The following is a 14,847-nucleotide window of genomic DNA, read 5'->3' as shown; positions in this document are numbered from 1 at the left end:
CGGAATAAGTGCTGGAGAACTGTCTTAAGTGGCTGCCCCATGTCTCGTGACCTCCAAGTGGCTGCATTTGCTGTGTGCACAAATCTACAAGAGCGGGACAAGAGGTACGGACCAGGCTGAGGTAGCACTGGTCACTAAGGGCTCGCACTTTCCTTGTGCTCCTGAAATCCTTTGGGCCAAGCCACAGCGAAGCAGAAAGCTCCAAACAAAGGGCATGAAGCACAAGAGACCTTCCCCACAAGGATAGAAGGACACTGAGGTCCCAGCTTCCTCTTATGCAACTGACAGACAAAAGAACTGGCTTATGCCTGGTTTTCAACCCAAGAACCTTCCTCCAGTGTGCGGAGACCCTGTTTGCAGCCCCTGGTGCCAGGAGGTCCCCAGCTGTGCCCTGGGTACCAGATCTACAGAGGCAGATGGGTGAGCTGCTCCAGAGCTCCTTGGGCCTCTGCTTGATGCATCTTACTGGCTGTTTGGGAAATTATGACAGCACGAGCATGCACAGAATCAAATATCTTTTCATTTCAAGTGCCTCCGTAATATTTTTTGAGTTAATTAGCTGTTTAGGATTTTTTTTTTCTAATTTGCCTTCCAAGATACACAGAAGTTGACCTTGTGCAGGGCATACTATCAATTTGATCAAACTAGAGATCTTAACTGCCAATTAAAACAAGGAGAAATAGGACAACCTTTACCCTGCATCGATTGAAAGGATAGAGGGAAGCAAAACCTGTTGTGGGTTTGTGTTGTTTTTTGTTTTTTTTCTATACAGTCAAGAACACAATTTCTGTTGCTCACCTAGTAAACATCAATATGTGCTACTGAGGAGGAAGAGCCTGAATTACTTGTTTAAAAATGCAGTGTATTGAATTTATGCCTTACTTGTTCAATTATGGTAATTTTGGAGGACTTCTGACACTTGTGCAATTGCTAATGCAGCTTGAGAATCTCTGGCTACTTGCACTGGTGGCAGTTTATATAAAATTCAAATTTTTATATATTTTACAGTCACCTAGTATTTCATTGTAGGAAAATGTAAGAAGTTATATGTACAATTTATATTATGAGCATGACATCTCTTATTTGAATAATTTAGCTTTTAAATGTATAGTCTGTACTTAATCTGGTAACTGTGAAAGTTGATAGAGTTAGTGGCAAGTCAGTGCAGAATGGCCCATCATGGAATTATTAAAGCAGACAAGCACATTATCACTACGACAAAAGAACTTTACTGCAGTACCTTCCTCTCGCCACAGTATGTTTGCAACTGCAGCATCAGAAAATTGGGAAAGCCAGAAAATAATCAAGAAAAGAAAAAAAAAACAATAAAACAATGTCAAAATTTTCATTGCAGCAAGTAACTGAATTAATACTCATGTTTACATGAACTGTTTAATTTGTGAAAACTCTGCAACATTCATTCAAATAAAATATCAGGAAAGACAGATAGTTCTAAATACATTTGCTCCTTTTAGAGACAATTCTGGAACTCTGACAAGGGAAAAATCCTCACTGAAATGAAGTCAACTTTAGCCTGTGCAAAGATCAAAGTCTTACTAAAGAGATGATGTTACCTTTGAATGTAACTGGACGTATGGTACAGGCTGTGATTTTCTGTACAATAAGCAAACTTGACATCTTTCAGAAGTCCGAGACTGGCAGTTACAGCAGCTACACACTTTGCTGCATTTCTTCTTGGAATTTCATGCAACTACATTTTATTTTAGGATTCAAATACTCTCTAAAAGCACATCCACATTTGAATTTCTCTTTAAGGTACATCTTATTATTTCCCAACATACGGTAATTTCCCTTGCTCAATATTCAAGGGAAACAACTGATATTAACAAGAGCACATAAATCTAATGTGGAACAGAATATATTTTCCAAGGAATTGCCACAAGAGTGCATATTTATGGCTAATTTCATTTTCAATTCTTGCTGTACATTAACAGCCAGAAAAAGTAGCAAAAATCCCATTTGCACCTAGCCTTTTAGTATCACCGTGAACCCGGGTGATCTCCCAAGTGGTTAAGACAGTGGAATTAGGAAGGATCAGGCCTGTGGGAGCTTATCCACTGGGGCAACTAATCACCTTCATTAATTTTGTTTCGGGAGCACTGTGGTCGAGATAACACTGCTGCACTGCTACAGGAGACACGCAGCTAAGAATGGCTAGGAAAACATTTGTCTTTGAAATGAAGATCATTTCACACCCAGGGAAACCTATTTTGCTAGGTGGTGATGTAAATACTGGTAAAATACATAATTCAATCAAAACATCTTTCAAGCACCTAAATATTTGAGAATGTAGTCTTGAAACTGGCTTTAAAAGAAGCCTTGGTCAGAAATTGGTGGAATTTATCTCCTGAAACTGCATATAATTCAACAAAATATTAGGGTTTGGATTCTTTTATATCTAAAACTATCGCCAATTTGTTAGTGTAGTAAAGATGTTAACTGCCCCACACCCGGTACACTTCTGGCACGTGAAAGGCACCATCATCCTGGACGACAAGATTTTTACCTTCCCCACCTGATTCCTCCCCAGAACAGTATCCAACCCTCTGATCAAAGCACAGACAAGATTGTCATTATCTTATGAGTCAAACACACGGCATTCAATGGACTGAACTATCAAATTGCATGTATATTGCTACATCTAAATACACTTTAAATAAGTAAATACATGGAAGATTAAACTTACGGGTCTTTCTTGCTGAATCTTCTATGAAAAGTGAAGATATGTCCTCATCCACCCCCACCTCATTTTTAGCAATGCAGGTATAGGCACCGGTGTCTTCATACCGAACGCTACTGATATGAAGTTCACTTCCATTTGCTGTAAGAAAGACATGCACAGTGTTCCTCACTGCTGCTAATTGCTTTTACTGCCCTTAATTGCCTTACATTGCTGCAGCTGCCTGGCAATGGCTCAACAGGGTGGCTTCACCACACAATATTTCCCCATACATAACTAGAGGAATTTCAGAGATTCTCGTGAGAGCTGATTTTTTTCTTCTTTCCATTAGCACATGCACACTCTGCGCTAGAAACGAACAAAGAACAATCCCAAGTGCAAACAATAAATTACATTTAATTTGTTTCTTCTGGTTTAAAAAAAAAAATGCTTTGACTTTAGCGGAGAAAAACAACTTCAATTTTGCAAACGGTTTTTCATCAGATTGCCAAACACTTGGGTTTGGGAGGGGTCTCTCTGCAGTTCTTCCTATCATTTGGGGTTCTGGAGGGGGACTGTTGCCTAAAGCCCTCGGGAGATTTTGAGATATCGCATGCAACCACGCTGAGATTTCTGTGTTGCCAACACTGTTTGAAGGCTGCAACACACCACAGCCAGACCCGAGGGGGCGTGGGGAGGTTTTAAATATTTTTACACAGAAAACTGAAAATAAATAGTTTTGCCTTTCATTGTGTCTGTGGCACCCTCATTTGAACAAGGACCAACAGGAGCAAGAGCCTGAATCCCTCTGCAGAGGTGGGTGAACTGCAGCCTGGTTCTCAGCTGACTTGCATCCAGTGTAGTGCTTATACCTCAACAAATAATTTAATGCATTTCTCTTCTAAATTACACAGCTGTACACAAAAGATGAGGCAGTGGAGAACCAGGCACATGTTCTTTTAACAGAATGCCGTTACCACTTATATCAATCAATACTGTATTTCCCCAGAAATTCACAGGAGAAAAAGATAAAAAGAAAGAACAGGGGTTTTGTAACACGATTTCCAACAACTGGGGCTTAGCGAGAGTACAAGAACTTCTGGTTTAAAGTGAAAAATAATCCTCCTTAATCCCTGTCTACAATAGTTTAATTAATCAAAATTCTGTTCTTACCTAGGAGCGTTAGTTGTTTGGATAGTTTTGGCATGATATCAATGCCGTTCTTCAGCCAGGTAATTCGGGGATTAGGGATGCCTTCGGCGTGACATTTGAGGCTCGCTGACACGCCGGGCTCCTGCGCTTGTGTTTCAGGGTAGACGCGAATCACTGGTGGCACTGTGGGAAACAAGGAATTGGTGACTTTAAAGTCCCCATCAGGTTCTGCCCTTGTCGGTGGCTCAAGAGGAGGGTCTGGTGTGGGGAGATGAGCAACGCATCGGCTTCCAGCGCAAGCTACAGTAATGGTTTTTCTACAGCTCAAATTTGGGGGCAGAAAATAACAATAGAAAAGAGTAAATTAATAAATGGATGCCAGGGAGCATCCCGATATGTGATGTTGTATTTAGACCGTCCTTGCTTTCTTTCATTGTTACTGACTGAACTTCAGTAAAGTTGGATTAAAACCTAAGGCGGGTACTCACACATTTAAAAATTAAAGTATAAACTCCAGACCTTCACTGAATCTAGTAAGGAAGGAATTGGGAGTTTTTGCCTATTAGAAGTAGCACATTATTTAACATTTTAATTAACAATACATCAGGAAATTGCCTGTACATTCACTACCTGTTATTCTGAACAAATAAAATGTCTATAAATTACTTCTCTTCAGAGAGGATTTCAAAATGTGACTTAGCTTGCTTCAGGAAGGCCCCTCTGAACTATTCAACACACTCAATTGGCAGAACTACTAATTATATTACAATTTCAGACAAGTTCATTGATTTTCAATCATGTTGCCTTCATTGCTCAAATCAACAAGGCTTAATATCACCCATTAACTATTTCTTAACAATTTTCTCACATAGTTTAAAGAGAATTTACAATATTGTAATATCAGTGAAAAAAAATCAACAGGACTCTCCTTCCTTTCACCGAACAAAAGCGAACGCGAGGATGTGCCATATTGTGGCTGATGGCATTTGGAGGGTGGTCATGGACTGCTATGTTTCATAATCAAGTGGTCAAATTTTCTACTAGATTAGAAAATTTTGGGACTCACAATGTAAATGTTGAATGAGGTGCAGTTTTGGAAAGCCGCGGTCAGAGTCAAATGTGGATGCGATATGTGGAGACCCAACTCCTTCCTCAAGGAAAATGAGTAACCTCTGCTAGAACTAGTGAAGGACTGAGGAAAATTTGCAGGTTTTTTAGAAAGCCTGAATGAGTCAATAAAAAACTTCCACTGGAAATCACTGGCTTAAGGTACCTAACTCACTGCTGTGTTTTTATACAGTCCATCACCAGGCTCCAGAACTGGCAAAATTAAATTGACTTAACAGTTGCTTTAGAATACAATGAAATCTGTAGCTTGCTACGTGTCTATATATCCATATGGGGATAGTTTAAATAATCATATTCACTAGCATACACTTTCCATCTTTCTATTTTTATTTTTTATGGGCCTTAGCAGAGAGAGGTGTATTTTACTTCTGTCTTACCTACCAGCTGTCAGGTATTAACCAGAGCTGAGTCATCAGCTTGGAAGGAAATCTGCCACGACAGAAAGCCCTCAAGTCTACTTGGTTTTTAAAGCTTTGAAAGCAGAAGATTGTTCAAGTGTAATCTGAGAGGAAATGCCTAGGGGCAACTGGAGCCAAAAAATGGGAACTTCTAGGAACCGAACGGCTTTAAACTTCACCTCTGCCCTGGACATGTGGGCTTACTACTTTGTCTTATATTCGCTTTACCTGAGAAGAAAATGTGTTGCGAGACACAGGGTAGTGAGTATAAAACCATGTAAGAGCTTTTTAATCAGGAGGTTACCAAAAAAAGATGAGGTTTGTTTTATTATATTGAGTTTGCAAATTCTAAATGAAACCATTTCCTAACTTCTTATCTTTTCTTCCTCCTGTCACTGTCAGGGTTCAGCTCGACTTCAGGAGGTGGCAGATCAAGCAGAAGGAGAGCAAAGGAAGATCCGCTGCTGGAAACAGCTGGCAGCTGTCACAGCCATCGCTGCCTTTATTTAAGGGACAGTGCCCAAGCAATTCAGGGGAATAAGACTGAGAGTCAAAAGCTCATGATTCCGTCTGTATCCCGGAAAATTAATTTAAATTTCTCAAAGTCAGTGGCTTCAGGCATGATGGGATAAAGATAGTAATTTTTGTCCACTTTGACAGAATTTTATGAAGGTCCCGCACTCAATGCTTGTCTCACCTATGATTTTCCTGCTACTAGTAACATTTTTAGAACAAAATGATTTAGGAACTGAGCTCTGTTGAAAGCGTATGTGATTTATTCAGACTCCTAGAGGAGAGGTGGTTTGTCTCCAATAAATGCATAAGAAAAAACTTGCAATACCCAAGCAGGACAGATGCCCAAATCCTGGTGAACTTGACTGACATTTAGTTGTTAACGTTCCCAGGTACTTTCCTAATTGTACAGATGGCAGAACCTGCCTCTTCCAGTCCCCTGATGCTGACCCCTTCCTGCCTGGGGGTTTGCCTGCCCCAGCCTCTTGCAGAAAGACTTAGGAAACATTTCTTCATGGAAAGGGTTGTGAAACACTGGAACAGGCTGTCCAGGGGAAGTGGTGGAGCCACCATCCCTGAAGGGGTTTAGAAGACATCTACATGAGGGTCTTAGGGACATGGTTTAGTGTCAGCGTTAGGTTATGATTGGACTAGATGATGTTGAGGGTCTCTTCCAACCAAAATGATCCTATGATTCTATGACCTGTGTGTCCGTCTTTGCACCTGGCTGCATGAAAACCAGGTCTGGAGCAAGGCCAGCGAGGTCCTGTGCCCTGTGCAGAGCTCTGCTCCTGACAGGTTACCTCCTGGAGAGGTGGAGATGCCCCAACCTGGGCTCAAGCCCTTCTCTAACACATCTCAAATGGCCAAAGAGCCACTCTGAGCCTAGTGGTGTTTTCTCACTCAGCAGCTCTTAATGGAGATAGAGCCCATCTCAGACACCACCTATTTAATGCTTTCAAAACCAGTGTGGGCTGACATTTTCTGTCAATAGTTTGCTTTACGCTTTCCTCTGTGCTTGGGTGCTCACATCAGCCCTCCCAATGCCTGACACAATGATCATGCTCCCTGGACGCAGGGCGCTCCTTCACAAAACAGAGTTTACTTGCATCGCTCAGCTTTTTGTCTCATACCACGTTAGTCTGCATGTGAGAAACCCACATATATTACTCAAAGAGGTGAAAACATAATAGATTTATATTGCAAAAGGTAGCTCAGGGGTCCTAGACACTGAGTCCATGTTCAGCATGAAAATTAGCTTAACTTGGAATTATAGTAAGGTATCTTCCAGAGTGATTAGCAAGGAAACTGCTTTCGTTCACCTACAGAAATACGTGTTGCACCTCCATTCCTGCTCTCTTATAATTTTCCTGCTCCTTTGATTTTTAAACTCTTCATTTCTTCTCCCTTGTCTTACATAATGCATTGCACAGGTGAATTATTGCAGGCAACTGCCTTGTGATAACAGCAAACTGCAGAATTCATTTTTATTGCCCTTGCTACAAATTAGTACATTCCAAGTAAGCACTTTTCGCTTTAAACTTGCAAAGATTTCGGTGCCAGACTTCAGAATATATGGATTATCCTTTGCTGTCTCCCTTGGTCTATATATCGTTGCTAACCATTACTGTGTCTGCAGCCAAAGGCAATATAAAAATGCTATTATCTTAAGCAAAGTGGAAAAAAGAGGCATTCAAACAAGTAAGAGATTGGGTAGATTGCCTACTACTGCATAACGAGTAGTATTAATACACCTTACTTGTGAGCAGACCAATTCATTACAATAAAACAGCTCAGGTGATAAAGTACACGATGAGCACAGATAGCAGTATCAAACACCAGAGACATACATTGCTGCTACGGGACATATCTACTCCAGGGCTTAGTAATAATTAACAGATTAATCATTTACTTGAGGTGTTTTATTCTTTCCATTTATGATTTGAAAGAAGTTTTCAGCCTTATATGTTTTCTCTTGAAAAGCCATATTAACAAAACATCTGTGTTTAAAACATCTCTCTGTTACTGGAAAATTTGTCCTATTGGAGCCTTATAATTGGGCCCAGGATCAAACAGCTTTTAAAAACTGTTTTCAAGGAAGACAACATTCTGATTTATGTTGATGTTTTCCAGAGCATGAGGACCAAGAAAAATGCTACCCTACACTCAGCAGTCTCTTGATTTGCAAACTATCAATTTTCATAGTTGATTGCAATTTTATTATATTTTTTATCCTCAGCAACTGTTTTCCTCTAGAAAGTGATAAATGGCTTTTCCTTCATACAGTTAAACTATGCTGTACACATTTCCCAAGCAATATCCATACATAGGAGAGAACATAACTTTCCTACTGTTCTTGGCTTCTCCTGATCAAAGATACCAGCACAAAAGATGAATTTTTCATTCTTAAACTTTGTGCTGTCTTTCAGCACATTCTTTTCTTCCGAAGACTTTAAGGGCCATGTAAATACACTGAAGATGTGAGGCAGCGGTTTGCAGCATCCATCTGGTGGTCTTCACGATTTCTGCTTGTCCAAAGGAGCATCTGGATCTGCCCATATTATTTGTGATATCCTGACCCAGTTGATACAAGTACGTGCCCGTATTCCAGCAGGATTTGACTGCACTGAAGTCAATTTACTTTCCATGGGCAAGAAAAGGAACAACCATGACAATATACTGGAATAAAAGCAAGGCTTTCTATGGGGAAACTTTTGATAAATTTGATTAGTCTGGAATAGATCCAAGCCAAACTCCAAATCCCAGAAACTTTTGTCAAAATCAGTCTCAAATCTTTTTATTTAAGCTTTTATTTCCTAATTTTCTGTATCACCTAATCAAGGAGCTGTTACAAGCCAGTTTTATGTTCTGAAGAGACAAATGAGAAAGCAAGATAAAGAGAATATAATATGTTGGATAAAAGCATATGAAGAGTATGCATATAACCAGGATCAGATTCTTTCAAGGAGAAAAAGGCAACAAAAGGAGTTGATCTGATGGGCCTCAGTGGAACAGTAAGCCAGGGTCCAGGTGGTACATAAAGGATCAAAGGACACTGGAGCTTTGAAAACACTGAATTAACTGAGTTGCAGTCTTAAAGTTGGGACCTGTCTGTACGGACACAGTGACCTTGGGAAGGGTTGGGATAAACCCTTTTACTTCCAGTTGGTTCTTCCTTCTCTACTCTTTCCCAACTTGGAGTTTTCTCTATTAAAAAGAAAAAAAAATTCTGATTGTTTTCATAGAATAAAAACCCCTGTGTTTTTGATGTTCAAAGTGTATCAGTCCCTCCCTGGAGGAGACAGGCGAGCAGATACACGTTAGTTATGGGCTGATTTGGTTCTGTCACATTCTCTTACTGTTTTAGTCCAACACAGAAAAGCAACAAAACCCCTCCCATGTTGAAGATGGAGTTTTTAGTTTGATACTGACAGACAGAGACAATCCCCAGCGCTGAACAGAGCCCGTCAACTACACTTAGAATCCCGGCATCTTCACTCAGTTCAGCTTGGCTCAGCTTCTTCCCTCTACTCCCGTCAAGAGAAATTCCTCAATTTGTTGTTTAAGTTAGTAAAAACCATGAAGGATTTCCTGAGTGGGGCTCTGGCTGGGGAACCCCACCAGGCATCTGAAGGGAAGAACGTTGTCCTGTCATGGGGGCTGTTACCCCAACATCCTTTGCTGGAGGAAGCCACCACACAGGCAGAAAAGGAGAGAATTTAGTGATGTGGGCAGCCAGTCAGCCACATCAAGAACTGCAAAACCTGGATTTACAAAGCCTAATGGCTCACATGGGAATATCAGATGCTGTAAGACAAAGATTCCTAGACCCTGCAGTGTTTTCTAGCAAGTCTGGGTTAATAACAGAATGCATGGCATCTTTTTCAGTGTTTAGTCACTATATAGCAACATTAAAAAGTCAACACGGACTGGGATTTTTTGTATAACAGTGTTCTTGTATTAATAAGAAAAAACGCATGCAGCTATGGTCTGAAACTTCCATTCAAAAAAGAAAATGGGATCTTTCAACAATAAGTTAAATCTAAGTGGCAGGCATGAGTACAAAACAAATCAACCTCTCCCCACACTCCATCTAGCTTTCCTCTCATTCTGGTTTCAGTTTCAAAGCCTTTGGGCCTTATATTCTCAGTGATGATAAAGTCTACATTGTTGTCTGCCAACTAAACTCCATTCAGGCCTCATAATATATCACATAATATACACGGGATTAAGTTGTTAGCTCTCTTTTCTTTCAACTGCCATTCATCAAACAAATAGCACTTTGAGGAAGGAAACCTATTTTCCCTGCTGCAGCATGCACAATCTAGTTATCCACATTGCTGAGACTTTACAGTTTACTGTCTCAAAAGATGACAAATTATTATGTAGAAATATTAAGCCAGTTTTCATTCAAATCAACTGGGTGTTTCATGCTCCCCTCTAGTTACTCGCTGTGGATGGGGAGCAGTTACACACGTCCAGAAGACCTGAGCTGCAGTCAAACCTAAACCCCACATCCAACTCAGTGCTTCTTAAAGTGCATGAATATTCTTTTTTACTGTATCTCTTCATGTCAGCCTCCCTCTGTTAACCTGTGTGTAGCTATCTGCTCTTACTCTCTCCTTTGTAGAGGTCTGCACATGTCTGAAGAAAGAACTAAATATTAATTTTCCTTATATCTACTGTAATAAAGTTACTGAATTATCCTGTAAAACGAAATGTTTTCATACCAGATTATGTCAAAATCTACCCACAGTGAGGAATGGGTTCCCCTGTCTCCTATTCTGGGGATACTGCTAGTCGTATTAGCACGTGTAAATATGGGTTTAAATTTGGATAAGGATTTTGCTGCTGGATACTCCACAGGCTGGTCCCTCAGTGAAATGCTGATTTAAGGCACTGTGATTTTAAACAAAATCCATATGGCTGAGTTTGAGGTCAGAAGAAAGACAGCAAATGCCTGAATATAAGTTCTACCAGACACAAGTGTGGTCCAGGGGACAGAGGGGAATGAGGATGCTGGAGTGTGACCTGTGTGATTCTCTCACCTGTAAAATGGTTTGCCCTCATTTTGCAAACCAGTGGCCCATTATCTTTACCCAAAGTAAATAGCTCTCAGTGAACCAAGCTGACTACAACCAAGTTATAATCTGATTTATAGCTGTGTGTTAGACAGCTAGTTTTGGAAACACTGCACTGTATTTATTTAACTGTCCTGAGCTATTTCACCCAACAGAAATTACCTTCTGGAAGAAGAAATTATTGAAGCAACACTGCTGTTGACAAAAGTAGTCATTAGTCCAAGAGATGCTGTGAAACACTGCTCTTAACTCTATGGAAACACCACTGACAGCTTGTTTGACAGTCAGGATACCTGCTGAAGCCCAGGTAATTAAACACGTCCCCGCCTTGGTACGTTTCTTTTTGATTGCCTGTGTGATAGCAAGAGCGAGCAAACCCCATGCTGCGTTTACTCTTGTACAAAGACAATTTGGTGCATGGCCTTTCACATCTCTGCGCAAATGAGATTAACATGCAACTTTGCTTACAGGAACGTTTTCACGGATTGTCATATATGCCATTTACTAACCATTCACCTGAAGGATGTGGGTCTGATACAGCTCTTCATAGCCGTAGGCATGACAGGTGTAATTGCCCATGTGAATAGTTGTTACCTTGGTGATGTAGAGGGAATCATCTTCTCCAAAATCCTGTATGTAACAAAAGACAGGAAAGATGCCTTATTATTTAGTAATAATATTTTAAACACCACACAAAGCGAGACTACCTCTTCAGCAGTTTTCATAGCATCACAGCTTGGAAACACAGCTTGAATTTTGAACAGTAAGTTTTAAAGTTCATAAATCAACGTGTAGGGAGAAAATGAGCGGCAATTTAAGAGTAAAGCAAACTAACTCATCTGAGAACATGAACTTTTGTGCTGGTTGCTAACAAGGTGCTCTTTGTACATGAAAAGATGGCAATTTCCAGCTGTTTAATTTATGGGGGAATTTAATATCAACCTGTTAACTTCAGATGCATAAAATGCTAACTTCTGGATGGGTTAAGGTTTCCTTTATCTCTGCTGGTTCTTAGAAAATGCACTGTAACCTTGAGACTTGATGAGAAAGAATGGAAACTGTTTGTCGCTTATCTCAGACAATATCCTAGGCAGGAGACAAGGAAAAAGACAAAAAGCATTCTCTCAAAGAGACTTTTGATTTGTAACTGCTAGAGAAGCATCTTTCTTTATCCCCTTCATCTTCCCAGATCTGCTCTTGCATTACTTCAATTCTGATTATAGATGGGGAGAATATGAGTCAGTGGAGAGGTTCTGGCACTTGAATATGTTGTACAAGTGCCCTGCTTAGGAATATTATTTCAAATTGTAGTTAAGAGAACCACAGTAATGATGGATATATGAAGGAGCTTCTCTTGTCACTCCATTAACGTTCAGACTTCTGCAGCTCCAGAATGTTTGTAGTTCTATGCAAACCCAGAAGGATACATTTAAAAAACAGTTCATGAGCTTGAACAATTTTTCTTTAATTAGCTCCATGAGTGAAACAGGCTAAACTAAACTCTTTGCAGAATTTCATGGCAAAAATATGGTAAAATTCAAGTTAGAATCTCCTGATGCAGACCTGCAATGCCAGCTGGCACCCTTAAAGAAAAGTACAATACAAAGTATCCCATCTCTTGCAGAATGGGACCAATCTGGCACTACTTCTGCTTGCTTTGGCGTCAAAACCATCTCAGATATTCCTGCCACCTTGGGTGTCAGGCAGATTTGGCATTCACACTATGGGATACACTGCTTAACCTACCCAATACGTTATTACAAATATCTACTAAAAAATTCCCATTTCAAGCATTTCCCTGTTTTTTTGTCAGCTAGATCTTTCCTGACAGAAAACACAGAGACATGAGTAAGTGCAAACAGAAAAGATATCAACCCTGTTCAAATGATATCTGCATGAAATAGAGAAAATGCTTGCAGTGGAGAGGACTCAATAACAGTTTCTAAAGTTAATCCCAAAGCAACTCAAATTGAATTTAGACCAATAAAAGCAGGGCGGCTACTTTTATGGAATGATTTATAAGGAGTTGTGGAAAAACAGGACAATAAAATCTTCACTGTTTTAAGTATGTTGCTTCCTTTAAGATATCTCAGAAAAATATTACGAATGCTTGGTTTGTGCTCTGTAATTGTCTTTTTATGGACGATCTGTTTTTTTCCAATGCATACAAATGTATTAATATAAGTAAAGACCCTTGCAAAAACAAACTGATACCAGATTATATCATTATTCTCTTCCTCTCAAAATGCATTTTTCTTGTAAAGTAGAAGTCTGTATTTGTCAAAGCATGGTTTATGACTTTTAAAAACTATTTTCTGACTTCTAGCATTTAAAGGTTATCAAAGATGACTTAGGTTAACACTATATCATTTACATCAGGCACAGAACAAAATTATCTGCCCTGCATTAGAACTTGCACACACGCAATAAATTCACATAAGAATACAACGTTATTAAGAATGACCAGTATTAGATGTGGGAAGGAAAAAGCGTTTATGAAATTTAGGTTCAGAACTGAACATTTGCTGCTACAAAAAGAATACTGAATTCTCTAACAAATTAATGACTCTTTCTCTGTGCTTATTTATTGCAGCTCACAGTTTCTCCTCATGTTTCCCTGTGGATATAATTAGTACATTAGGATTTCGCTGTTACATTTTTATATATGCATGCATTCTTATGCACAAGCACTTTCTGCATATATTTTATAAAGGTATATTTGGAAGAGCTGTAAAAACTCGAGCCCTGGAGCATTAGGAAATGATGAGTCTTTGATTCCTTAATAGCCTCTAACTCTACATCTTACCCTCATCCCCATGGGATGCTGTCCCAGGCTGTGGGGGCAGCTCTGGTATAATATTTGCTATTTCCCACAGCCCTCCCCACCACCCTGCCTTGGGTAGCTCCTAGGAGCTGCTCCAGGGCATCCCTTGCCACTCTGTGAACGGGTGTAAGTTCTAACAACGCTGACCCTGTGCTCAGTTGCTCTCTTGGCTTGCTGGGAAGCATCTTCACAGGGTGTAACCCCATAGTGCCGCATGCAGTTTTATCAAGCCGAGAAGGGAGTGCAAGTCAATAAGGACGTCTTGTCTTCCAAAACCATGTATCAGGCAAGTAGGAGCTCTTTCAACAAAAGTTCTCAGAAACTGTTTAGCACAAAACATTTTTAGGGACTCAGGTTCTGAGCTCCATCCCTCCATCTCTGGTCTAGTGGAAGGTGTCTCTGCCCATGGCAGGGGGGTTGGAACTAGATGATCTCTAAGGTCTCTTCCAACCCAAACCAATCTGATTCTATGATCCAAATATGCACATATGAGCTTGCTGGGAGAACTGGCAGGGGAGAGGATGGGGCAGGCAGAGGGAACAGGCAGAATTCATACTGGAAAAAGGCAGAGGAAACATTTTTTGTGTGCTTTGACTTTTCTCCGATGGCTTTTGCTTGCAAAGCCAGGTTTCCATGTGACCACAAACCTGAAACCAGTTAGAGGGAGCCATAAACATCTATAAAAATTATTTAACGTAATTCTTCTGTCCTGAAAACCACCCATCCCTTAGAGCAGAGAAGCCCAGGGCTGTCCAGGAGTCACAGTGAGTGCTGCACCCCCCAGGACTGGCCTGCTCCTTCCCCCAGCAATGCCCAAGAGTGAACTGAAATAGCATTGAAAAAAGGGCAGGAAACCAGGAGAAAGGCAAAAAAAAAGAACTTGTGGGACATGGCTTTCTTCCTTTACCATTGAGGAATTTTCTTGTGAAGAGGAAGAAACAGGAGTGATGAAAATATAGGAACAAGAGGCAGAAGCTATTTTAACCCCCACAAACTGATGAGCCTTGCACCTTGCCAGATAAGGATAAGGTGTTCATCACCTCTATTTTATGAATTTCATTATAAAATAAT

The 14,847-nt window shown here is 40.2% G+C and overlaps 1 protein-coding gene across 1 annotated transcript in view; it reads right to left on the bottom strand.

The window, feature by feature from the left end:
• The window catches only part of FSTL4 (follistatin like 4), a 208,091-nt gene that overhangs the window by 14,677 nt on the left and 178,567 nt on the right, over positions 1-14,847 (bottom strand). The window contains exons 7-10 of the mRNA XM_080353521.1: positions 11,462-11,582; positions 3,854-4,015; positions 2,708-2,842; positions 1,241-1,267 (exon numbers count right to left, since the gene is read on the bottom strand). Coding sequence (XP_080209647.1) covers positions 1,241-1,267; positions 2,708-2,842; positions 3,854-4,015; positions 11,462-11,582 — 445 coding nt within the window. The remainder of the gene's footprint in view (positions 1-1,240; positions 1,268-2,707; positions 2,843-3,853; positions 4,016-11,461; positions 11,583-14,847) is intronic.

Source organism: Nesoenas mayeri, assembly GCF_963082525.1.
Source record: "Nesoenas mayeri genome assembly, chromosome: 14".
Lineage (NCBI taxonomy): Eukaryota > Metazoa > Chordata > Aves > Columbiformes > Columbidae > Nesoenas > Nesoenas mayeri.
Note: the sequence above shows the minus strand (reverse complement) of the source record. Positions and strands in the feature narration are given on the sequence as shown.